The sequence below is a fragment of the Podarcis vaucheri genome, assembly GCF_965113315.1.
Source record: "Podarcis vaucheri genome assembly, chromosome: 16".
Lineage (NCBI taxonomy): Eukaryota > Metazoa > Chordata > Lepidosauria > Squamata > Lacertidae > Podarcis > Podarcis vaucheri.
In genome coordinates, this window is record NC_138754.1 from 14,631,084 (window position 1) to 14,655,993 (window position 24,910).

General features: G+C 49.5%; 1 protein-coding gene across 2 annotated transcripts; it reads left to right on the forward strand.

Moving 5' to 3' along the window:
• Positions 1-278: 278 nt before the first annotated feature.
• On the forward strand, positions 279-24,507 carry DPP3 (dipeptidyl peptidase 3). Of its 2 annotated transcripts, none has more exons than XM_082202727.1 (18): positions 279-354; positions 5,897-6,175; positions 8,550-8,639; positions 9,452-9,589; positions 10,511-10,585; positions 11,028-11,118; positions 12,710-12,840; positions 13,941-14,071; positions 14,289-14,347; positions 15,551-15,745; positions 17,184-17,296; positions 17,487-17,579; positions 18,180-18,242; positions 19,299-19,423; positions 20,262-20,382; positions 21,143-21,322; positions 21,419-21,581; positions 24,123-24,507. In XM_082202727.1, exons 2-18 carry the CDS (start codon positions 5,906-5,908, stop codon positions 24,266-24,268), a joined length of 2,184 nt encoding a protein of 727 aa, XP_082058853.1. In that variant the 5' UTR covers positions 279-354; positions 5,897-5,905; the 3' UTR covers positions 24,269-24,507. The 2 variants fall into 2 exon arrangements, with proteins under 2 accessions (XP_082058853.1, XP_082058854.1); XM_082202728.1 differs by lacking the exon at positions 279-354 and adding an exon at positions 5,086-5,201.
• The last annotated feature ends 403 nt before the right edge of the window (positions 24,508-24,910 follow it).

The window sequence follows — 24,910 nt, forward strand, 5'->3', positions numbered from 1 at the left end:
ACCCGCATTCCGATGTCTTTTTGGATGCAAGCAAAAAATCTACCTGCGCTCAGTAAGGCTCACTTTCCACGCGGGTAAGCGTGCAGCTTAAAAAACAGAAAGGGCGGGGAAAGTGGGCAGGGCCATAACTCTGCAGAAACGAACAAGCAAGCAGCAGCCGCCAATCGTTGGGAGAGGAGAAGCAGCAAGAGGCGGGACTCCGCTTTTCCAGCAACGTTGACGTCAGTCTTTCCCCCGAAAGGGCCTTGGGATTGGCTGGCTGGGCCACAGGGGCGTGTCTGACAGTGAAGCTATGAATGAGGGCGAGGAGGGGGCGGGGCAGGAAGTTGGAAGCAACGAGGGAGCAAGGAACAGGTGAGGAGGGTCTGGGGGGCCGGCGGGGCGCGGTGGGTCCAATCAATCCCATATGTCCAGGGTCTCCATATGGCCTCCTCTTGCCCCCCCCGGTCCAAGAACACAGCAGGAGGGCTGGCCGCCCGGGGGTGGACTAGATGACCCTTGGGACCCTTCCAATTCTGTGATTCGCTCGCTGCTTTCCTCCCGCCCATCCCCGTCGCCTTCCTGGCTCCAAGGAGATGGGGAAGCGGCCGTGGCTGAGTGCTGGAGTACTGTATCCGCCTTGCCTGCGGAAAGTCGCTGGTTCAGTCCCCGGCGTTCCCGCCCGAAAACCTGCAGTGCTGCTGCCGGTCAGTGCGGGCTGTATTGACCTAGATGGAGCCGATGATCTGATCCGGAAGAAGAAGGCAGCTTCCTATGCCTGGAGAGCTGCTGAATGTCGGTGCAGGCAAGGCTGAGCGACAGGGGCGGGTGGCACAAAGCAGGTGGAGTGGGGGAACGCAGGCCTGGCTCCCATTGCAACCCTCCAGACTCGCTGTCCTGCACTGGAAACTCTCCAAGCTCCACCTCTCACTGGCTGTTCACACATACATGCACACACATAACACGTGTTTTTGCCTGATTGCACGGTGGCTGCATAGGATCATAGAGTTGGGAGAAACCCCAAGGAACATCTCGTACAGCGCCCTGCAATGCAGGAATGCCGATTCAGCTTTGGTAGTGCTGCTTCCTTGCACAGTTGGTGAATGTGTTTCGGGGGGGGGGGGCAATCTGAGTATGTGCAGAAACTTGCCTGCTGCAGAAAATGCAAAAATTGCATTTGTTGCTTTGCCCATTTTTGCTTCTGGCAAATGGCCCTCAGAATTTTGTATGGAAGGGAATGTGGCCCTCTCATTAGAAAAGGTTCCCCAGGCCTTAATATAAGGCATAGCAAGTATAAGGCAGCTTCCATAGCTTTGAGGGTTTTCTTCCCTCCAACCAAGCAGTGCATAAATTTGATGAAATAAGTAAACAAAGGTTCGTGAATCTTTGGGAGGGGTTGCAGCTTGGTGAAAGAGCATTGCTAAAGATAGCTCAATTGGTAGAGCAGGGTTCCCCAGGGTCTCTAGCTGTTGTTGGGCTGCAACTCCCAACCTCCAGGTATAGGGTGGTATATAAATTCAATAAATAAAATCATCCCTAGCTAGCCGAACCAGTGGTCAGGGATGATGGGAATTGTAGTCCACAAGCAACTGGAGACCCAAGTTGGGGAAACCCTGCAGTAGAGCCTAAGTTGTGGGTTCGAGCCCCACATTGGGCAAAAGATTTCTGCATTGCAGGGGGTTGGACTAGATGACCCTTGTGGTCCCTTCCAACTCTACGATTCTATGATTTTAGGTCCTGGCCGCATCTTCCCAGCACCTCTAGTTTCCCAAGGACAGGAAGCAGTAGATTAGCCTTTGCCAACTGGGTATCCTCCAGATATTCTGAACTACAACTGAAGGGTGTTTTAGTCCGGAATGCCTTGAAGGCACCAGTGTAGGGAGGCAAGAGGGACCACTGTTCCCTGCACAGAGCAGCAGCTCCAGGTAAGAAGGAAGGTTGTCATCCAGCACCCTCAGCCCAGGTCAGAGCAGATGCTTGCAAAAGATCCCGGGTTCATTGTGTGGAGCTCGATAAACCAGTGGGCTGGTGAAAGTGGTTGCTTCTTTCTCTCCACCCCCCCCCCCAGTGTTTTGCATTTCGGAAGCAGTGCAACAGTTGTGGAAAAAAATGGGTCAGAGGCTTAAGGGAACCCACAGCCCCCATGGTCTCTAATCCACCCCAACTTTACCCCAAGGGCCACAGACTCTTCTTTGACAGCCTTCCGAGGGCCACGTGCTGGTGGTGGGCGGGGCCAAAGGCAAAAGTAGGAGGAGCCACAAGTTGTAATCTTTTCTACAATAGGCTAGTTTCTAGAAACACACACATACACCTACACCTACCTCTCTGTCTAGACAAGCAGGAGGCATTGTCAGCAGTGTTCCAAGTTAGCCAGGCACCAGGCGCATTTTGCACCAGGCCACTTGCGACCAAGTTCAGATGCCTGGGTGCCAGGATGGCGCATGCCGTCTCCGCCATCTGGGGATCATTGGATCTGGACAGTTTTCACACACTAAAACCGCACCCTGTAGAATTCTATCAGTTATATTTAATCTGCACAATCGGAATGAATTCCAGGAACCAATATGCTTTTTCTGTGCAGCCTGAGCAGGGGCAGTGAACAATGTTTTAGTTAATTGTTGTAGCTTGTCTTCACTTATCCACCCCACTGCCCTGCTCTCAGTTTTGAAGAATACTCCTACATTAGGAACAGTCCGTGTCACCCTTACGAAAAAGAGGTAGGAACTGGCGTGTGTGTGTGTGTGTGTGTAGACTGTCCCTGGATCAAGTGACTTTTCTTCTTGTTTCTCAGAGCTCTTAACCTAGCTCAAGGTTGTCATCTGAATTAGCCAGATGTTTAACTGATAATCAATCACAGCCAGTTCATCCTTTGAAAAATAAGACTTTCGAGCCGTCTTGCCCAAGACATTCCATTTTGGCGACTATAACCTTGGTTTAAGAAGCCACTGGTGCCTAGCTTAGATGTCTGAGCTTCTAACACTGCCAGCCTGTGTAAATACTAGGCTAGATGGACTGACTTGGTGCAGGGCGGGTGCCCGCATTTCTGATGCAACATTCCACGCTCAAGGCGACAAAGAAAGTAGCTGGCCAGCCCAGCCCATTTCCCCTTCCTCTTTTTCTAACGGCAGGAGCAGAGATTGAAATGGGATTGCACGGTCTTTGGAGGTTCACACTATGGTGGAGAGGAGCTTGTGAGGGCCCAGTGTGAGAGGTCACAGCCTGGTGGGGAGGGACCAGGCGATCCGGTGGGGCTGGGGAGCAAGTGGTCCTCCCAGGTGGAGTCTTGCGGAGGCACCGAAAGTTCCAGGGTGTGCTTGGGGTCCTCCAGTGTGGAGAGCCAGTGTGGTGTAGTGGTTAAGAGCGGTAGTCTCATAATCTGGTGAACCGGGTTCGCGTCTCCGCTCCTCCACATGCAGCTGCTGGGTGACCTTGGGCCAGTCACACTTCTCTGAAGTCTCTCAGCCCCACTCACCTCACAGAGTGTTTGTTGTGGGGGAGGAAGGGAAAGGAGAATGTTATCTGCTTTGAGACTCCTTAAAGGGAGTGAAAGGCGGGATATCAAATCCATAGAATCATAGAATCATAGAGTTGGAATAGACCACAAGGGCCATCGAGTCCAACCCCCTGCCAAGCAGGAAACACCATCAGAGCCTCCTGACATATGGTTGTCAAGCCTCTGCTTAAATACCTCCAAAGAAGGAGACTCCACCACACTCCTTGGCAGCAAATTCCACTGTCGAACAGCTCTTACTGTCAGGAAGTTCTTCCTAATATTTAGGTGGAATCTTCTTTCTTGTAGTTTGGATCCATTGCTCCGTGTCAGCTTCTCTGGAGCAGCAGAAAACAACCTTTCTCCCTCCTCTATGTGACATCCTTTTATATATTTGAACATGGCTATCATATCACCCCTTAACCTCCTCTTCTCCAGGCTAAACATGCCCAGCTCCCTTAGCCGTTCCTCATAAGGAATCGTTTCCAGGCCTTTGACCATTTTGGTTGCCCTCCTCTGGACACGTTCCAGTTTGTCCAAACTCCTCCTCCTCCTCCTCCTCCTCCTCCTCCTTCTTCTTCCATGGCGGTGGAGCCTGGTGCAAGATGTGACCAGGACTGGCTCCAATTCAGTGGGATTCCTTTCCTGGGCTTTCTGTATTTCCCTTTGGCACCACTGTTTGACACATACCCAAACCCCTGTGGTATATGTACTTGTGATATTGTGCCATATGTTAGCCTTTGAGGCAGGGGTAGCCAACATGGCAATTTCCACATAGTCACCATCAGCTCCCAAACAGAATGGCCAATGACAGTCAGGAAAATGGAAGGCGGAGTTCAAAAGCATCTTAAAGGCATTAGGTCTCATGTTCTCGGATGCATTTAGGGGTGGAGGGCTAAGCCTATGCTTGCTCACTGTTTTGTGGCAAGCTGATGGGCCCCAAAGCAGTTTATGGAGCTGACTGTGGTTTCTCATGGGCACTCTGCACATTCCCAGAGACACTGCCGTCATTATTAATAATAACCTTTAGAGCAGGGGTCAGCAACCTTTTTCAGCCGTGGGCTGGTCCATGGTCCCTCAGACCATGTGGTGGGCCAGACTATATTTTGAAGGGGGGGGGGATGAACGAATTCCTATGCCCCACAAATAACCTAGAGATGCATTTTAAATAAAAGGACACATTCTACTCATGTAAAAACACACTGATTCCTGGACTGTCCGCAGGCCGGATTGAGAAGGTGATTGGGCCGCATCCAGCCCCTGGGCCTTAGGTTTCCTACCCCTGCTTTAGACCTTGCAAATGCGATTTATGTGCACAGTCTGAACAGCACCATGTTGACTATCTGTGCTTGAGGTTCTACAGAAAACTCCTTTTTATTCAGAGTGGTAGATTTTGTGCATCCTTCTTACCTGTCCCAAAGACTCGGATTGGCTAGAAACACTTGTTTGAAAAACGTAAGTTGAGTGACTTAAGAGGAGATAGTATTGTGGACTTTAGGGGAGGGACAATGGGGCTACAGTTGTTTATTTTTAAATCTGGACCAATCACTGATGTGGGGAAAGGACTTAGGGGCGGGCCTTAGTTTCCCAGCAGCTAGACATCAGTTCTTCTCAGGGAGGCTCAGGGATTGGCTGCCTGTATCGCAGGGGGCATTTCCCCATGTTCGAAGCTATGAATGGGGGAAAGAAGGGGGCGTGTCAGGAAGTTGGAGGCAGCTAGAAAAAGAAGCAGGTGAGCTGCTGGTGTTGCAGAAGGGCGGTGGCAGGGACTGGCTATAATCTGGGAGGAGGGAGGCTGTGGGTCAGTGGCAATATGAATGAGCTTCCAGGATTGAGCTTTGCATGTAATTGTGAATTAGTGGGTAGGTGTATCTTCCTTGTCAGTGGTGGAAAAGGTCCAGTTTGAAGACTGGGTGGTAAGATCTGACGGCAGAGGTTCTTGTGAACACATGAAACTCCTGCATGCTAAACTGGGCACTGGGTGGAAAGCTGTCTGTGGACAAACGCCGGCTCCCTCGGCCTGAAAGGGAAATGAGCGCCACAACCCCATAGTCGCCTTTGACTGGACTTAACCATCCAGGGGTCCTTTACCTTTTATCTTTATCTTTTACCTTTACCTTTTACTTTTATCCTTCATTGGAGGTTTTTAAGCAGAGGTTGGACGGCCTTCTGTCATAGATGATCTAGCTGAGATTCCTGTATTGAAGGGGTCCCTTCCAACTCTATAATAGTACTTCTTCTTCATTATTATTATTATTATTATTATTATTATTATTATTATCATCATCATCATCATCTATAATGAATTTCATTCATTCATTCTGCCTGCTTTAGGTTTGATGTCTTCAATGCAACTTCAAGTTCGTTCGTTAGCACTGAAGGGTTAGTTCTGTATTAATGGCTCTTTCTCTTTCTCTCTCTCCCCAGTTTGGCAGGATGGTGGATCCCCAGTATGTTCTGCCCAATGACATTGGCGTCGCAATGCTGGACTGTGCCGAAGCCTTCCACCTCTTATCTGCGGAGGAAAGGCTGTACGCTCACTACCTGTCGCGGGCCTGTTGGTACGGGGGGCTGGTGGTGCTGCAGCAGACCTCCCCAGAAGCGCCTGCCATCTATGCCCTCCTCTCACGGCTCTTTCGGTCCCAGGACCCGACTCAGTTAGGCGAGGTGGCGCACTCGCTCGGCCTCTCAGACGAGGAGTATCAGGTACTAGAGACAGCATGTGTCCTGCGAGGTTTGTCCATCCGGTTCTCTTCCACATTCTGGCTACTCGGCTGTGTTTGGATGATCACACTTACCGTATTTTTCGCTCTATAAGACGCACGAGACCGCAAGACGCACCTAGTTTTTGGAGGAGGAAAACAGCAAAAAAAAAAAATCTGAATCTCAGAAGCCAGAACAGCAAGAGGGATCGCTGTGCAGTGAAAGCAGCAATCCCTCTTGCTGTTCTGGCTTCTGGGATAGCTGCGCAGCCTGCATTCGCTCCATAAGACGCACACACATTTCCCCTTACTTTTCAGGAGGGAAAAAGTGAGTCTTATAGAGCAAAAAATACGGTACTTAGCCAAGAACTGCACAAGCCCCTTGCCCTCCTCCTCAGCCCCCTTTCTTTGCTCTTCCTTTGAGCCGCAGTTAAAGCAGGAAGCGTCCATCGTAGCTCCCCGTTGTGTACGAACCAAGAAACTATGGTTGCCAGCTTCAGAACAAGCCTTGGTTAGAAGTCGGTTTACTGTATTTTTCGCTTCATAAGACAGCACTTTTTTCCTTCTAAAAAGTAAGGGGAAATGTGTGTGCATTTTATGGAGCGAATGCAGGCTGTGCAGCTATCGCTGAAGCCAGCACAGCAAGAGGGAGAGCTGCGCAGCGCCTCTTGGTCTGCTGGCTTCCCAGCGAAGCAGGATGAGGGACGGAAGGGGCTCCATAAAGGACTCCCTTCCGTCCCTCATCCTGCTTTGCTGGGAAGCCAGCACAAGAGGCGCTGCGCAGCTCTCCCTCTTGATGTGCTGGCTTCAGCGATAGCTGCGCAGCTTGCTCTGACTTTTCAGGGAGGTGGGAGAAGGGACGGAGGGCAGCCCATCAGTCCCTTCTCCCACCTCCCAGAAAAGCCAGCAAGAGCCGCTCTATCTTTAAAGAGCCGCGCCGAGCGAGCGTGGCTGCGGCTCTTGCTGGCTTTTCTTGTTTTCCTCCTCTAAAAACTAGGTGCGTCTTATGGTCGGGTGCGTCTTATGGAGCGAAAAATACGGCAGTTTTCTGGCTCATGACAAAGTGTTAATCATTGTTTCTTGAGTCGGACAGCACAGGAAACTGTGGTTAGTTAGAGGCTTCCTGCCCCAAAGGGAGGAGCGAAGGGCACTATGCCAAAGACTCCTGCATATCTAGATTTAGCAAGCCACATTGTGAGCATCTGAACGGACTGTGTCTGTTGTGTTTGGAACGTTCTGCTGGCCTTCTCTGAAAAGAGATGTTGTAAAAAGCCTGGAGGGGTCTGGAGAACCGTTCCTATGAATTAAGCACATGAAACTTGTGCTTTTTAGTTTAGGGGGAAATGGTGAGATGAGGGTGGGGGTACATAGAGGAATTTACACCCGAAAGCTCTCAGGACTTCTTGATGGGAAAACAAATCATGATGCCCAGCTCAGGCATGGCACTAAACTGGAAAAAGAGCAGGATCTGGGGGCCAAATGCACCCCCCAGGCCTTTTTGTCTGGCCCCTGCAACTCTTCCCCAGGCTGCTCCCCTCATTGGCCTTGTTTCACATCCTCCTTGAGTGTTTTTGCTGGAGTGGAGTATTCTCTTCCACTCTGATAATGCCTCCTGCTCGCTGGGATGGAGGATAGAGAGGGGCATATGAGTGAATGTCTATAATCTGGGCTACTCTACGTTATTGTACATCATAATGTGTTTCTGACTGGTGATGTTAAATTCTCAGTAATAATCTTTTGGAGAATATTCTGAAGAATATTCTCCAAAAGATTATTCTTGAGAATTTAACATCGCTATTTCTGACCGCTCTGGCATTCATTCTCTCATAACTCAGTCTACAAGTTAAAATAGGGACTGTTTCATTTAATGTAAGTGCTATATGTCCATACGTAGCCAAATTGGTACATCTATTGCAGATGTAATTATATTTTTTTGCATTAAAAAAATCCATTAAAAAACCAAATTAAATGAAGAAGAAAGTGGGCTGCTGTGGAAAGGTAAAACTCACATTCATTGCTCCACCCACTTTTGTCTATGACTCCGCCTACCAATGGCACGTGGCTCCCAAAAGGTTGCCCAGAAGGGAATGTGGACCTCAGGCTGAAAAATGATTCCCACTCTTGGAACAGATTTTTAACAACATCTGGAGAGCCGAAAGGCTAGATAAAATTGGTTTAGTGGGGAGTTTCTAGGACTGGGCTAATTTGCCTGCAGGCGGACTGTATCCTTTGTCTGAAGGTAGTTATGTGGTCTCTCTGGTTTTATAGCTTCCCAATTCCAAGTTTGTAAAAAAAGATTATTATTTTTTGAGGGGTGGGATTTTAAAAAATATGGCTAAGGGGGAGGGAGAGGCTCTCACGACTGTTGCTGCTTGCAGGCCTTCCTGGTTTACGCTGCCGCCTTCTATGCCAACATGGGCAACTACAAATCCTTCGGGGACACCAAATTTGTGCCCAACCTTCCAAAGGTGAGTACATGTTTTGCAGGTGTCAGCAGTGTTAGAAACTGAGACAAGAAAGCTAACAAGAAAGTGTTAGAAACTGAGAGAAGAAAGCTAGGAGCTAAATGGCCCCTTAAACCTAGGTTATGGGCGCTGCAATGGAATGGAATGGAATGGAATTTTTGTAACAGGAATACAAAGCCGAAAATGAATGAACTGCCAGTAATATCTTGCGTTCATTTTTCACATGGTCTAGTCTTCATCTTAAGACTGCAAAAAAGGAAAAAAAGCCATACATCCCCCGCCCACCCCCATAATATTCTTAAGAGGGTCTCTTCTCCAGACTTCAGATTGCAGCTGGAAGTTGGGAGGCAGAAAAAGGTCCTCCTTTCCTTCCGGCAGTGGAAGTTTTAATCTGAAATCTTAGTACTGCACCCAGAGCTCAGAAACTTTTCGCATTAATGAAATTCCCTGTCGCAAAGTGCGCCTAGAACAATGGGAGTTTTTGAACGCTGGTGGTGCGATAGGACATCTATGAGAGGGAGGGGCCATTTATCTTTCCCAGCTAATTGGAATGCTCCTTTTATCTCACTGGTTGAGAGGTTGCGGAGGGGGCGGAGTCTCTCCTACGGATAGGTTGAGGCTCCATATCGACCTTTCTCACCCTTGGGACCCCAGAGGTTATCGGACTACAACTCCCATCATCCCTAGCTAGGAGGACCAGTGGCCAGGGATGATGGGAGTTGTATTTTGGGGGCTCAAGGTTAAGCGAGGAGGCTCCGTATGGTTCTGCTGGCATGCCACTGGTAATCCTTTCATTTTTGCCTTCCTGCCCTCAGGAGAAGCTGAAGCAGCTGGTGTGGGCGAGCCAGGCGTTTGCGGACCACCCAAAAGAGATGGAGGCCCTGTGGGGCCGCTGTGCAGAGCGCATGTTCTCCCTAGAGCCGACACAAAAGCACTTGGGGCTCTGTGGCCAGGTACACCTCCCTTTTGCCTGGCTAGAATGTGCCCTGATAATGCTTCTTGTTTGCCATGATGGAGGCTGGAGAGGGGTGTTTGTGGCCGTAGAAACTAGCCTCCTGTGCAAAGGTAAAATTTGCATTCATTGCTCCACCCTCTATTCCCCTGGCCAACCACTGCCATGTTGCCTCCAGAAGTTTATTCAGAAGAGACTGGGGCCCATGGGCTGCTTCCCCATCTCTGAAGCAGAGAGCCAAGCTCAACCCATCCGCATGCTCAGTTCTGGGGGGAAGTTAGCAAGTATCGCTTGATAATAATAATTTTATTATTTATATACTTCCTATCTGACTGGGTTGCCTCAATCGCTCTGGGTGGCTCCCAACAAAATATTACGAACACAATAAAAGGTCAACCATTTAAAAACTTCCCTGTACTGGGATGTATTCTATAAGTCAAATAGTTGTTTAGCTCCTTGACATCTGATGGGAGGGCGTTCCACAGGGCGGGTGACACTACCAAGGAGGCCTGTTCCTTGTCACCTCACTTCTCGCAGTGAGGGAACTGCCAGAAGGCCCTCAGAGCTGGACCTCAGTGTCCGGGCTGGAGGATGGGGGTGGAGACACTTCTTCAGGTATACTGGGCCATTTAGGACTTCAAAGGTCAGCGCTAACATTTTGAATTTGCTCAGAAATGTACTGGGAGCCAATGTAGGTCTTTCAGGACCGGTGTTACATGGTCCCGTTGGCCATTCCCAGTCACCCGTCTGGCAGCCACGTTCTGGATTAGTTGTAGTTTCTGAGTCACCTTCAAAGGTAGCCCCACATAGAGCACATTGCAGTAGTCCAAGTGGTTTCTTTTGGGGGGTGTCCTGTTGCCCAGGGCAACTCCAAGGACAGGTGCATCCTGCTTATTCCATGTTTCCTCTCTCTTCTCTCTAGGGTACATCTACTTACTTCTCTGCAAACTGCACCACGGAAGATGCAAAGCTGGCCCAGGACTTCCTTGATTCTGAGGTGCTGCAAGAACCCCACTTCTACACTGGGTTGAGCAGCCTAGATGGGCAACTAGTCTGACATAGTATAAGGCAGCTTCCTGTCCCCCATATCATGTCCTCTGCCCAGTGGGCACACTGTTTACATCAAGGGAATGGGCCTTATCGGGGCACCAGAGCTGGGCACTGCATGCAGTGTCGCCCCCTGGTCAGTCCTTGGCATCTCACAGTAGGGTTGAGAAAAACCCCCATCTCAAACCTTGCGGGGCTCGATGGACAAATAACCTAACCAGGTGTAAGGCAGCTTCTTTGTTTGCCTGCTATAGAGGGATGTACCTTTGGGAAGAACCCCAGGTAGCAGGTGATGGGAAAGACCTTTCTCTGCCTGAGAACCCCAGACAATAGGGCAGCTTGTTTTGCTTTTCACGGCTCCATCCTCTCACTTTCTTTTACTCTTTCCCCAGAACATCAGTGCTTACAACACAAGGCTTTTTAAGACGAAGGTAGATGACAAAGTGAATTATGAGGTTCGTCTGGCTTCGGTGCTTTCAGATGGTAAGAGCTTTTTTGGGTCGCATAGACCAGCCCTCTCCCCAACCCCACTCCTGGCATGCTCACAGCACTCCCTGCTTAGGGCCAGTGATTGCGTTGTTGTGGTTGTTGTTCCTACACCACCTTTCTCTTCCAGGTCATAGTCCAACACTCTAACCATTATGCCACACTTGCTCTCTAATAGCATTCCCAGATTACAATAAGCACATGAAATAATTTGAACCTTTTGAAAGGCACAGTTTGAAAATACCTGTCTGGCAGTGCTTTCTCAGAGAAGAAGATGAGTCCTCCATGACTGTAAAGCAACCCATCAGTTAACTCACCTGGGGACTATCCTTCACGTAACCAGGAGGAACTTCTCTAAACTTGGAAGTTTTCCTTTGCCAGTACTTGTTGAAACCAGTGGTGCTGATACAGGGCAGGTATTTTAAGGTGCGGCTGCAATTGCAATACTGTGTGCGGCAGTTGCAGTTCTCTAGTTGCCTTGCCTCCGATAGGAAGCTGTGGAGCCGGAGAAAACATTAAATAAAAGGGAAATTGAAAGTTCAAGGGGTTGGCGCAGTTCCCTTGTTGATGGTTACAGCATTTAGGACTTTTAGTTCAGAAAAAAAGCGAAAACACGATAGAGGTGAAAATGATTGTGCATGGTGTGAAAAAAGTGGAGGTTGTGTTATCTTTCATTATTACTGGAACTCGGAACTACCTAGTGAAGCTGAATGTCTAAAGATTTGGGGCAGACAAGAGGAAAATACTTCTTCACACAATGTGTGGCTATGGAGGGTTGCAGTTAAGTGGCATATACATTTTACAAAATAAAATTAATAAATGAATAGTTGAAACTATGGCATTTGTTCCCACAGGAGGCAGGGATGGCCACCAACTTGGATGACTTTAAAAAAGAGAGCAGACAAATTTGCAGAGGGTGTTCTGCCTCCCCTGTGGGAGCCAGGATGCCTCTGAATGCCAGTCGCTAGGAGTCACAAGTGTGGAGAGTTGCTGTTGCGCTCATGCCCTCTGTGTGGCCTATATGGCCACTGTGAGGAGGAGAGCAGGCTGGAGCAAATAGGCCTTTGGCCTACTCCAGCAGGGCCCTTCTTGTGTACAGTGGTGCCCCGCAAGACGAATGCCTCACAAGACGGAAAACTCGCTAGACGAAAGAGTTTTCCGTTTTGGAGGTGCTTCGCAAAACGAATCTCCTATGGGCTTGCTTCGCAAGACGAAAATGTCTTGCGAGTTCCTGCGGGGGTTTTTTTCCTCCCCCCCTTTTTCTAAGCCGCTAAGCCGCTTATCAGCTGATCCGCTAAGCTGATAAGACGCTAATAGCGCTAATCCACTAATCCGTCAATGGGCTTGCTTCGCAAGACGAAAAAAACGCTAGACGAAGAGAATCACAGAACGGATTATTTTCGTCTTGCGAGGCACCACTGTACTCACTTGCAAATTGGAAACCCAGGCAGCTTCTGCCAAGGGGGGGGGCCTGCCCTCGGCTGCGCAACCTTGTTTAATCCACGCTTGGGACTTCCTGCACACGCCCCCCCCCCCGTGCACCCCCACAGCCCTTGCAAAGTTTACCTTCCTCCCCTCTTCCACCCAGATTCTCAGCTTGACGCTGACATGTCAGCCAAGATTAAATGTTTTGAGTTTGGCGGCTGCTTCTTCACTGTGACACGAGGAGATTACTCCCCGCTTCTGGAGAAGGTTGTGGAGAACTTGAAGAAAGCCCAGGTGAGGGGGAAGGGGGTGGGCTTTCCTGGCTCACCTTGGACTGCCCCTGTGATGGGGAGTGGAGGCAGGGAACGGAGACCCCAGGGCAGGGTTTTAAGCACTGCTTCAGGTTACAGGCAGGGAACATATGTGGCATGTTCATCATTTTTGGTGGCAGCTGTACCTTTAGCAACACGTGTAACCCTAAGTCTTCAGCATGCGTTGGCCTGTTCTCTTCGAAGCGTATCCATGAGGTCTAGAGACCTGTTGTTTCTGTTGTCATTTATTAAATTTACATACTGTCCTATTCCCACAGTCCTCAGGGCAGTTCACAACATAAAATCTCAATATGAAAACACAAAATACAGTGGTGTCTCAGATTACAGACGCTTCAGGTTACAGACTCTGCTAACCCAGAAATAGTACCTCGGGTTAAGAACTTTGCTTCAGGATGAGAACAGAAATCGCACAGCGGCGTCAGCAGGAGGCCCCACTAGCAAAAGTGGTACCTCAGGTTAAGAACAGTTTCAGGTTAAGAACGGACCTCTGGATTGAATTAAGTTCTTAACCCGAGGTATCACTGTACATAACATAAACAACTCAATAATTTCCCCTCCCCAATATATTTTAAAAGGGCATTGGATTTCAGTCAGTCCAAGGCCTGGTTGAAGAGGAACGTTTTTGCCTGGTGCTTAAAGGTGTATAATAATGAAAGTGCCAGGCAAATTTCCCTGAGGAGAGCATTCCACAGACAGGGAGCCACTGCAGAAAAGGCCTGTTTTTGTGTTGCCACCCTCCAGACCTCTCAAAGAGGAGGCACATGAAGAAGGGCCTCAGAGAATGATCTCAGGGACTGGATAGGTTCATAGGGAAAGACTCAGCCCTTGAGTATTGTTGTATAAACCACAGCTGAGATTATCCAGAAGTTGAATGCTGTGGCCACTGCTGACCTGTTCCATTTGACATCTTTCCTTAATAAAATAAAATAAAATTAAAAGATCAAGGCATATGAGCAGCTGCGTTCTAGGGGATGGTGGGAAAGGCAGGTGGTGAGAATCGAGGGCTGGGCGAATCTGCCTCAGGCTGGTTGGGCCTGAGTCCAGACCCTCTTTCCCTGCTAGCGACACGCAGCCAACCCCACGCAGGCGGAAATGCTGTCTCACTACATCGCCAGTTTCACGCAAGGCTCCATCGTGGCCCACAAGGAAGGCTCCCGCTGCTGGATTCGCGACAAGGGGCCCATCGTGGAGAGGTGAGTCTGGGGGGCTGCACAGATCAGTGGAGTCTCTTAATCCAGATTCAGGGTATGTTCTGAATGAATGCTGCTTCCCAGGAACTGGGAAAATAGGGAGTGTTACCCCACCCTCCCTTGTTGATTGGGGGGAAGAGTAACAGTTGCCCCAGGTATAGCTAACCTAAAGAACCTCTCTCTCCCCACCATTTATTTATTTATTCATTTGTGTCCACAGCTATATAGGCTTCATCGAAAGCTACCGAGATCCCTATGGTTCCCGTGGAGAATTTGAAGGTACTGTATTAGCTCAACGTCCCCATTCCCCACCTGCGAGTAGTACGATCTCACGCCAGTCGTTGACCATTCGATGCCCTCTTTTGCTTTCCCCGTCTCTCCCCACCCCTGCCCTGAAGCCCTCTCAGTATAACGATAACAATGATTAAAGTTCCCAGCATTATTGTTCTCCCACCCTTGCCTCCCCTCAACCCCCCCCCCCAAGACACAAATTATATTTGTTGGAAGCAGCCCAGAGTGGCTGGAGCAACCCAGTCTGATGGGGGGGGTACAAATAATAAAATTACTACTACTACTACTTTGCCTGTGCAGCGGGAAGTTTGGGGTCTGGGCTGTTGGGTTAGCCTTAACCTGGAGACAGGGCAGCCTCAGATTCAAGGGCCAAATGCCTCTCTGTCTGGCCCTTGAGGTTCACCCTCCCCAGCTCTCGGCCCTTGCTAGCCCTGAATTGCACCTTCCTTGAATGTTTTTGCCTGGCTGGAACCCATCCATGCACTCTGCTAATGCCTCCTGCTTGCCTGGAGGGAGGGCAAAGAGGGGTGAGTGTGCGCATAAACTAGCTTACTGTACAAAGGTAACTTTTACGTCCATTGCTCTGCCCACTTTTGCCCCTGGCCCTGACTGTCCCAGCATGTGCTCCCCCCCAAAGGCAAAGCAGCCCTCTGGCCAAAAATGTTTCCCTGCCCCTCTCTCAACGCATCACCCTGCTGTGGGTGGAGGCAGGGTTGGAGACTTGGGAAGGATGCCATCTCCACATCCAGTGAGATTCTTTGTTTTGCCCCAGAAGGGGGACATACGGGTCGCTCTCTCTTTTGAAGAGACCATAGAATCATAGAACTGCAGAGTTGGAAGGGTCCTGGGGGTCCTCTAGTCCAACCCCCCGCAATGCATGAATCTTTTGCCCAACGCAGGGCTCGAACCCACCGCCCTGAGCTTAAGAGTCTCACGCTCTGCCAACCAAGCTATCCACAGATCGTCACACCAAAAGTCTTTTCTGCTCTTGCAAGTAGAATTTGGGGACTATTTCGTAGGCTTGGCCTATGGGGAGACAGCAGCCAAGAGACATGTTGGTGAGATGATCATAGAATTGTAGAGTTGGAAGTGACCCCAAGGGTATTCTAGTCGACCCCCTGCAATGCAGGAAAGGAGGCCCTTAAGACTGGGCTTCCTCACAGTGCCTCTCCACCCTTCCCCCCCCCCCAGGCTTCGTTGCGGTTGTGAACAAGGCCATGAGTGCGAAGTTCGCTCGTCTTGTGGCGGCGGCTGAGCGGTTGCTGGAGGAGCTGCCATGGCCTCGTGCCTTCGAGAAAGACACTTTCCTGAAGCCCGACTTCACCTCGCTTGACGTGCTGACCTTTGCCGGGAGCGGGATCCCTGCCGGCATCAACATCCCAAATTGTGAGGATCTGGTCGGTGGCAGGTTTGGGGGGGAAGGTTGCAGGCCGTGGGGTAGGGCTGGGACTTGGTGGTCAAGGATCTCCCTTTGGCATACAGAAGGTGCCACGTCAAATCCCCAGTATTTCCAGGAGGGGAGGGGGAGACCTTGAAGAGTCGCTTCCTGGTCAGATGGTACCTCAGGTTACAAATGCTTCAGGTTACAAACACTTTGGGTTACAGTGTTTGGAAGTAGTACCTCGGATTAAGAACTTTACCTCAGGATGAGAACAGAAATCACGCAGCGGCAGCGGGAGGCCCCATTATCTAAAGTGCTACCTCAGGTTAAGAAAGGTTTCAGGTTTAGAACAGACCTCCAGAACGAATTAAGTTCTTAAACAGAGGTACCACTGTACAAATAATAAAATTGTTGTTATCCTACCTTGACAAGATGGCAGCAGGAGAAACTCCAGAAGTGTTGCCTTGAAGTGCTGCTCACAGGACTGGCGAAACGCTCATTTTCTCCCTTCCGTGCCATTGGCGGGGTCTGTAAAAAGGACTATGAAAATACCAAAAAAGGGGTGGGAGAGGAGGAAAGACTCCAGGGTGAGATCGAGGGGCCCAAAGCAGCCCAGTGAGAACAAAGCATGTTCCGTGACTAAGGGACGGTAGGGTGGGGGGCAGGATGGAATGGAGTATCCTGGAACAGGGCCAGATTAAATTCTTGGTCAGCGGCATGGCTTCCTAAATTGGACTATCGTCGCTGGGGAAACAAAATACAAAAGTGTGCCGGAAGGAATAGAGTGACAAGAGGAGCTGTTGAGAAGCCGGTAGGAACATACCCCTGTCCTAGCACAGGCCTAAACATTGCTTAAATAACAGGACCAGGGATTGCCGTTTGGTAAGTGAATAGGAAGAGGAAGCGAAAGTCGCTGACGACCCAGGTAGGGCGATTGAATCTGCGCTAGCCCTTGATGAACAGCAGTGAAATAACTGCTCAAAGGTGCTGTTTGAAGCATCTAGTGTGCTTCCTTGTGGGCATTGGTGGGGCTGAAGGAGTCTCCTCCCAGTGAGAGAAGCACTTGCTGTTTCAAATAGCCCCTTTGAAAGGCGCTTTAAGGCAGCCCCTGTGATCCTGATGCGAAGGGTGGTTGATCCTGCTAAGCACGAGGCTGGAGTTCATGGGAGAGCTCAGCACACCTCCAGCTCAGCACTAAACAGATTACCTCCCGCCCATGAGGAAGAAGAGCGATCCCACTTGACCTGGGTGTCAGCAGGTGGGCTTCCCTGCTCTGCGGTGTTGCTTGCAAAACATCGCTTTTTCTCCCAGCCTGTCAAGTCGGAGGGCGGGGGGGGGGGGGACAAAGCCTGTGATTTGCGAACCAGAGGTGCAAAGTGGAGAAGCTCTAGCCCCACAGAACCCAGTTTTAGCAGATCCTGCCTGTTTCTCCCCCTTTCCCAGATGATGACATCCGCCAGACGGATGGCTTCAAGAACGTCTCGCTGGGGAATGTGCTGGCCGTGGCCTACTCCACGCAGAAGGAGAAGCTGACGTTCCTGGCAGAAGAGGACAAGGTGTGTGTGTGTCTGGGGGAGGGGGTGTATTTTTGCGGAGGGGCAGGGGAAATGGGGTGGGGGGTTGTTGCAGGAGTGGGGCATGCAAGGATTCTTCACTGGTTTTTAATGCATTTTTAAAAACGCTTGTCCCAAACTCTGGGGGGGGGTAATGAAACAGCCAGCTTTATTTATTTACAAATCCTTTCAGGATCTCTATATCCAGTGGAAGGGGCCTTCCTTTGAGGTTCAAGTTGGACTCCATGAACTCCTGGGTCACGGCAGCGGGAAGCTCTTTGTCCAGGTGGGCACCTAACCCCTCCCCCCCAAAAAACAAGCTTTTGAGGATATCCAAAGCAGAAGAAATTTGGGTGTCAGAGGACAGAAGCCATTTCAGCCTGTGTTCCACAGTCTCAGGAAGGCAGATGAAAGAGGGAAACCTTGTATTATGTCCCTTAATGTATTCCATGAGTGGGCTCCCCAGCTAGGAAAAAAGTCAAAAGTTTTTGCTTTTCCTTTGGCCAGTTTCATATTGCACGCCAATTTACCTGCAAGTGCAGCATGCAAAAGTCTCCGGGGCGATTCCTCAAAATTTAAGTTGACCGCCAGCTTCCAGGATTTTGCAATTTCTCGTCGAGCAGCCCATTACATGAAAGCCATTAACGTTTTATATACCGATTCCTCATGACCCCCTTTCCATGCTCATTGGGAATAAGAAGAACCAATGGACTTTACAGTATTCATTCATTTAAATATCAAATTCCAACATGCAGCTATTCTCAGGGAATCCCAGCATATCTGTATGAAAGATTCTTGTTGCCCACATTCCCTCCAACAATAATTGCTTCTGTCCTTCATTATGAGCAGCCTCAGTTTTTGAGCACTCTCTCTTTTGTCCTGGCAGGATGACTCGGGGGCCTTCAACTTTGACCACAAGGCAGTGATCAACCCAGAAACAGGAGAACAGGTAAAGCCTTCACATGTTTCCTGTGAGGATTAGAAGGGCTTGTGACTTCTTAAAGAAGTCCCCCCCCCCTTGTTTATTGTCCTTTGCACCACTGGGCAGTTCCTGCATGAGACCTAGAGTTCAGTGTCCTTTGAATCACAAGTTAGTTCTCTTTTTAAAGAAATAGGAAAAAAGGGCACCCCAGGTTTCTAGCCCTCATGGTGGAACAGATGAGTTGGAAAGCACATGTGTGCTTAAATTCTAAATTCCAGAATAGAACTTGGGAGGATTTTTGTGGTGGTGGAGGAAATCAGCCCCCTGTGTAGCTCATGGCCCTTCCCTGTAACCAATAGATGCAGAATAAATTATAATGATTTGTATATCTTACACTGATATACAGTGGTACCTCAGTTGTTGAGCGTAATCCGTTCCAGGAGACCGTCTGACTTCCAAAATGTTCAGTAACCGAGGCGCAAAGGGCGGCCTGCAAAACCAATAGATAAAATTGGGGGGGGGGGGGACGCAGTGGAAGCTATTCAACTTCTGAGGCGTGTTCGAAAATGGAAGCATTTACTTCTGGGCTTCCGGCGTTCAAAAACTGAAACGTTTAGCTTCTGAGACGCTCGAAAACCGAGGTACCACAGTATTATTCTACAATATAGAATGTGGTTTTTCGTTTCATCTCTGTGGGACCAGCATTTTTGCCCCTTAAGGTGCAGAATTCATGTGACAGGTATTTTATTTTTAAAAAAACTAACCCTACTTTTTAGCCAAAAATGCTGGAAGAGCAACTTTAAAATAACAACAACAACCCATAGCCTCAGGCTTAAAAACTAGCAGGCACGACACACAAGGAAGGAGGGAGCAGGGGGAAAGCAAGCCCATAGCTCTGTTTTATGCAGATTCTGGCGGACTTAGAGAATCAACCCCTGCCCACCGATCTGGTCCAGAGCAGAGCAGGTGACCATTTTAAGATCAGGAGGACAGGGCTGCTTCTTCCCTCAGACAGCTGACTCAGTTCACTTGTCCAAGACACCCGCAGCTGTCTGGCCCTTCACTCTTCTCCTATCCCCATAGATTAGAAGCTGGTACCGAGGCGGTGAGACATGGGACAGCAAGTTTTCGAACGTTGCATCGAGTTATGAGGAGTGTCGGGCCGAGTGTGTGGGGCTGTACCTGTGCCTGAACAAGGAGGTCTTGGGGTGAGGACCTGAGGTAGCAGCGGCATGTGGGGTGGGGGGGAAGGAGAAACACAAGATGGAGCCCTTAGCAGGCAAGACCCCCAAAGTCCCAGGCCGTGGCTGAGAGGGGCTTTTATTTCAGATAATAAAGATTTTAAACCGGGACTGGGAAGCCTTTTTCCGTCTTGAGGGCCAGGTTTCCTTCTGGGCAATCTTTTGGGGCCTGCATCCCAGTGATGGGCATGGCCAGAGGCAAAAGGGGGACGGGCAGTGGATGCAAGTTTTACTTGGTAAGTTCAGCTGGTTTCTACATCCACTCTTCCCTGCCCATCCAGGACAAGCAAAAGGCATTGTCAGAGTTCAAGGACAAATTCCCAGCCAGGCTAAAAAGTCTCAAGGAAGGTGTGAAGCAGGCCTGGTGAGCAGGTGGGACTTCTAGATAGTTCCGAGGGCCACATAGAGAGTTCTGGAGAGCTCCATTTGGCCCCCTGGCCTGCATCCTTGTTTTGGACAAAACTATTAGCTCTGGGGAAAACTTGACTGCTAAGTTTTTGTTAGGTTTTTTTTATGCTGCCTTTCAGGATATTTTATTTATTCATGGGGAGAATTTATGTTCCTCCCAGCTAGCCGAAGTCATCGCACAATATTTAAAAGGCAATTTTTACCAAGGCAAGAGAGTTAATAGCTCCCATCTCAGTTCTCTGGCGTTCTGGCTGCCCCCCTACAACTTGAATTGCCGGGGGGGGGGAGGGCACTTTGCAAACCCAGATGTGTTTTATTATGAGGCGGTGGCAGCTCTGACCCCCCCTCCCATCCCTTTTGCTGTGATAATCCTTCCTCTTCCTGCTCTGCCCACAAGGATCTTTGAACTGGAAGGAGAAGATGCTGAGGATGTGATCTACATTAACTGGCTGAACATGGTGCGTGCTGGGCTGCTGGCGCTGGAGTTCTACACCCCGGAGTCCGGAACATGGCGGCAGGTGCGGTCCTGATGCTGGAATGGGTAGAGGAAAGATATCCCTGGGTGGGAATGAGAGAGGCCTGTGGCATCAGGGGAATGGCAAGTGGGTAACCTTTACCCACCTGGTAAATTTGGCCCGGAGGAAAGGTTAGTTCCCTGCCCCCTATTGTCTGCCTGGACTTGAGAGTCATTGCTTCACAGTCTCAGTTGAGAATTCCTTGTCTCCTCGCCTCACCTTTTTTTAAAAAAATAGATTTTATTAAAATTTTGAAAAAGGAATCCAAAAATTAATATCCAATATCGTTTTTCTCTCAAAGGCTAATCTTAATTAAAACACAGACCAGAAAAGGAGAGAAAGAGATAGGAAGAGAGAGAAAGAAAAAGAGAGAGAAAGAAAGAGGATGGGGTGAAACAGAAAAAAAAGAACTCTATGTATAAATTTTTCAGCACACTCACTCAAAGATAACACCCAACAAATCCACTTTCTGTAAACCAACATTATATTGAGTCCTCAAACCCAAATACCATTTGGGTTTCTTTCTCACGCAAAAAGTCTCTAAGAAGTTTCTAGTCTTTAGTAAATGTTGGCAGTGACTTTTCTCTGATTAAACACGTCGACACCTCGGCTAAACCCAGTCATTTCAACAGCCGTTCCTCCATTGTGGGTAATGGCGAGTCCTTCCGTTTTTGTGCGTATAAAAGTCTTGCCGCTGTAATCCTATATCGAAGTAAAGCTCCTTTTTTCTAAATGGCATTGTGTTTCCTTCCCGCCACGGCAGGCCCACATGCAGGCGCGCTTTGTCATCTTGAGGGTTCTCCTGGAAGCCGGCGGGGGGCTGGTATCCCTGCAACACACCACAGGCAGAGACGGCAAACCCGATGCAGTGGTGTCCCTGGACCGCAGCAAGATCACCACAATAGGGAAACCTGCGCTGGAGCACTTTCTCCGCAAACTGCAGGTAAGGGCCAGGGAGGGAAGGACGGGCCCAGGGTCTCTCTTCCCTTAGGGGGAGAGAGAGGCTGACCCAGCAGGGTGCTGCTCTTCTGTTCCAAAGGTGCTGAAGTCCACAGCGGATGTGGCGGGTGGGCGCACCCTCTATGAGACATACTCTGCAGTGACGGACGAGAAGCCCCAGTGCTTCCTGAGCCTGCGCAAGACTGTGCTGCTGCGCAAGGAAGAGCGCAAGTTGTTTGTCCAAGCAAACACCCGCCTGGAAGGTAAGAGCAGCGGTGAGCATATCTCCTCGGTCAGTAGAGCTCAGGGTCGTGGGTTTGAGCCCCACACTGGGAAAAAGATTCGTGCATTGCAGGGAGTTGGACTAGATCAGTGTTTTTCAACCACTGTTCTGCGGCACACTAGTGTGCCGCGAGATATTGCCTGGTGTGCCATGGGGAAAAATAAAAAATTCGAAAGATTTTTTTTTTTAAGTCAAATTTTCGATTGGGGCGCCGTCCCCGGAGGGAGGCAGGCGAGTCGGGCGGCGAGATGCGGAGCGGCGGCGGCGAGGAGAGGCCGCCCAACGCGGGGCTCTCGCCGTCTACCTGCCTGGCTGCCTGCGAGCTCGGCGGGCAGCGCCTCCGTCCGCAGCGCCCGCCTCGCGGCTCTCATTCCCTGCCCCTGCCAAAGCTCACCCAGCCAAGCCGCGCTCTCCTTCCTGCCTCGCTTTGCTGCCTCCTCCCCCCCCACCCCCAAAGCTTGGAGGTTCCCCGGCGCCGGCCCGCAGGTTTGACCCCCTTCTCACACCTGTTCGCACTCCTTGCACGGGATGGGGAGGAACGGGGCTCGCCGCTGCCTCCGCTCGCCCTCCCCCCCTCCTTCGTGCGTCCCTCCCGGCGTGACGCTGCGCGCTGACGTCACGGGGCTGTAATGTGGTGTGCCTTGAGATTTTTTTCATGAGACAAGTGTGCCTTTGCCCAAAAAAGGTTGGGAAACACTGGACTAGATAACCCTCGGGGGTTGTTTTAAACATCCTTTTCATTTCATTATATATCATTTCCCAGTAAGCTTTATCCTTACTACAAGACCAACACATGTGATGTTTAAAATAACCTTTGTAAAAACAGCAACCCAGAAGCTTTTCTTTTGGGAATTATAGGGAGAGAACTACCAAAAATGTATAGGAACTTTTTTATGTATGCTACTACAGCGGCAAGAATGTTACTTGCCCAAAAATGGAAAGAAGCAGAAATCCCAGCAAAGGAAGAATGGATACAAAAACTTATGGGATAAGCAGAAATGGTGAAACTTGCCAGAAGAATAAGAAATCAAGATAACAAATATTTTATAAAAGAACAGAAATGGTTTATTGAATATTTACAGATAAATTATAAACAGATAAAAACATTGGCAGGATTATTGTAGTAACCTTCAGTTTTATAAGAGTATATATTTTAAAAAGATGAATAAATGAACAAATTAAGTTAATTTGGATATGCAGAAGATAGTAAAAAGAAATTTAAGGAACCGCAGAAAGTGGGGGAAGGAAGTAACGTTTTGAAATGTCAAAATGATTGTAGAATTAGTGAAATGTAAAAAATTAGTGAAATGTGTGAACTTGAAAAGTATGAATGAATGAATGATGCCCCTGGGGAAGTCCCTTCCAACTCTACCTTTCTGTGATTCTCTCCTCCTCTGGTGAGAGGTGGACCATAAAGAAGGCTGATCGCCGAAGAATTGATGCTTTTGAATTATGGTGCTGGAGGAGACTCTTGAGAGTCCCATGGACTGCAAGAAGATCAAACCTATCCATTCTGAAGGAAATCAGCCCTGAGTGCTCACTGGAAGGACAGATTGTGAAGCTGAGGTTCCAATACTTTGGCCACCTCATGAGAAGAGAAGACTCCCTGGAAAAGACCCTGATGTTGGGAAAGATGGAGGGCACAAGGAGAAGGTGGTGACAGAGGACGAGATGGTTGGACAGTGTTCTCAAAGCTACCAGCATGAGTTTGACCAAACTGCGGGAGGCAGTGGAAGACAGCAGTGCCTGGCGTGCTCTGGTCCATGGGGTCATGAAGAGTCGGACACGACTAAACAACTAAACAACAACAACAACATCCTCCTCTGCTGGGTATTTCCTAGCTCAACTGATTCAGCTGTTAAGCGAATCTGGCTAAGGTGGCATTATAAATATTGGTTTGCTTATTGATTTTTAAAGTATCAGAATTTAAGATTAATTTAACTGTGTAGGATTAAAATCCAGGCCCACTTTTGGCCTGCACGGCCGTTTTTCCCAAACCACTCCCACCTGCCCATCAGCTGGTGTCCCTGGTGAGGTCAGCTGATGGGTGGGAGGGCAGGGTTAAATCTGGCATTGGCTGTGCATCCCATTCCCAGAAGGAGAAGATATCCTCAGCTGAAGCAGCAATATTTAATCCCTGCTGACATGCTAATGAGCAGGGGTTAAATCCTGCTCAGTTTCAAATGCTCTTAACAGTTCCAGATGCTTTGCAACAGGAGCTGTCTGAAGGCCTTCATATGCCCAAAAGGGCAGCGGGACAAGTGGGGGTGACTGTCTACAAACAGCCAAAGAGGTTATTGCAGTGCTTTGATGCACTTTGAAGTCCCAGCAATTGGGACGTCAAAGTGACCAGCTCCTGGTGTTGTAGTGATACCGGGTGATTGATAGGTGGGTCCACCTGTCAAATTGGACCCACTAGGGAGTGGCAAGATAATGATACCCCTGAAAGAGCATCACCCATCTGGAATGGTCTATCTACTGACTTTGATCATTTCTCCTCCTCCTACCCGCCCCTTTCCAGGTAAAGATGTCGCACTGGTGCAGTACGAAAGCAGTGCAGCGGGGCTCATCAAATCTTTCCGTGACCGTTTCCGTGAAGATGCTGAAGTCCTGGAGAAGTATCTGTTGGAGATGGCACAGGCTGATGCCCATTTCTGGGAATCCTGAGCCCCACAAGGCACAAGGGCCCTGGCTTCCCCACACTCAGCTCCCTTTGCCTGCCCATCCAGGCACACCAGGCCGTTTCTGCACCTCACCCGTCTCTTTCGGAAATGAGGGGTACAAGTGAACAAGATCACCTCTCTGAAAGCAGTTGGCCATCACTCCCCACCCCCCGGAAGGGCCTGCGGTGGCTCCAGCCCTCCTGTTGTTGCACCTAAGGGTTCAATAAACCTAGCTTTTATAAAGTGTGTGAACTTCCTTTCTGCTCCCCCCCCCCCCCCCCGCTGTACTCCTGTCTAACTGGTGGGGACTGTGGGGAATAATGCAGTCTGATCCGGCTTCCTCAGATCTGCTGTGTTGATAGTTGGTGTTGGGGAATCTCAGGGGCAGAATTCATCCCTCTCAGCTTCTCTAAATTGGTACCTTGTACACTCTGGAGAAGTCTGGGAGCCTGTTAAGGCTGTCTTTAACCCGATGGGACTAAGAAATTAGATGTTAGCGAGGTGCTGCTTGTTTCCTCAGGATGCCACATAATGCTTAGAAGGCATTCCAAGTAGCAAATGCTGATACTGGGCAAAACAGGGCAGCTTTTGTGGAAAAATTGAGGGGTGGGGAAGCTCAGGTAGCTGTTGTGTGCTGTTGGTAGTG

What these genes read in the sequence shown, in the direction of transcription:
- DPP3 (XM_082202727.1), top strand. Translation starts at nt 5,906, where the DNA reads ATGGTGGATCCCCAGTATGTTCTGCCCAATGACATTGGCGTCGCAATG. An exon ending in GGCTTCGGTGCTTTCAGATG is followed by an intron (nt 11,119 to 12,709) that starts GTAAGAGCTTTT and finishes TCTTCCACCCAG; the next exon opens with ATTCTCAGCTTGACGCTGAC. An exon ending in AGAACTTGAAGAAAGCCCAG is followed by an intron (nt 12,841 to 13,940) that starts GTGAGGGGGAAG and finishes TTTCCCTGCTAG; the next exon opens with CGACACGCAGCCAACCCCAC.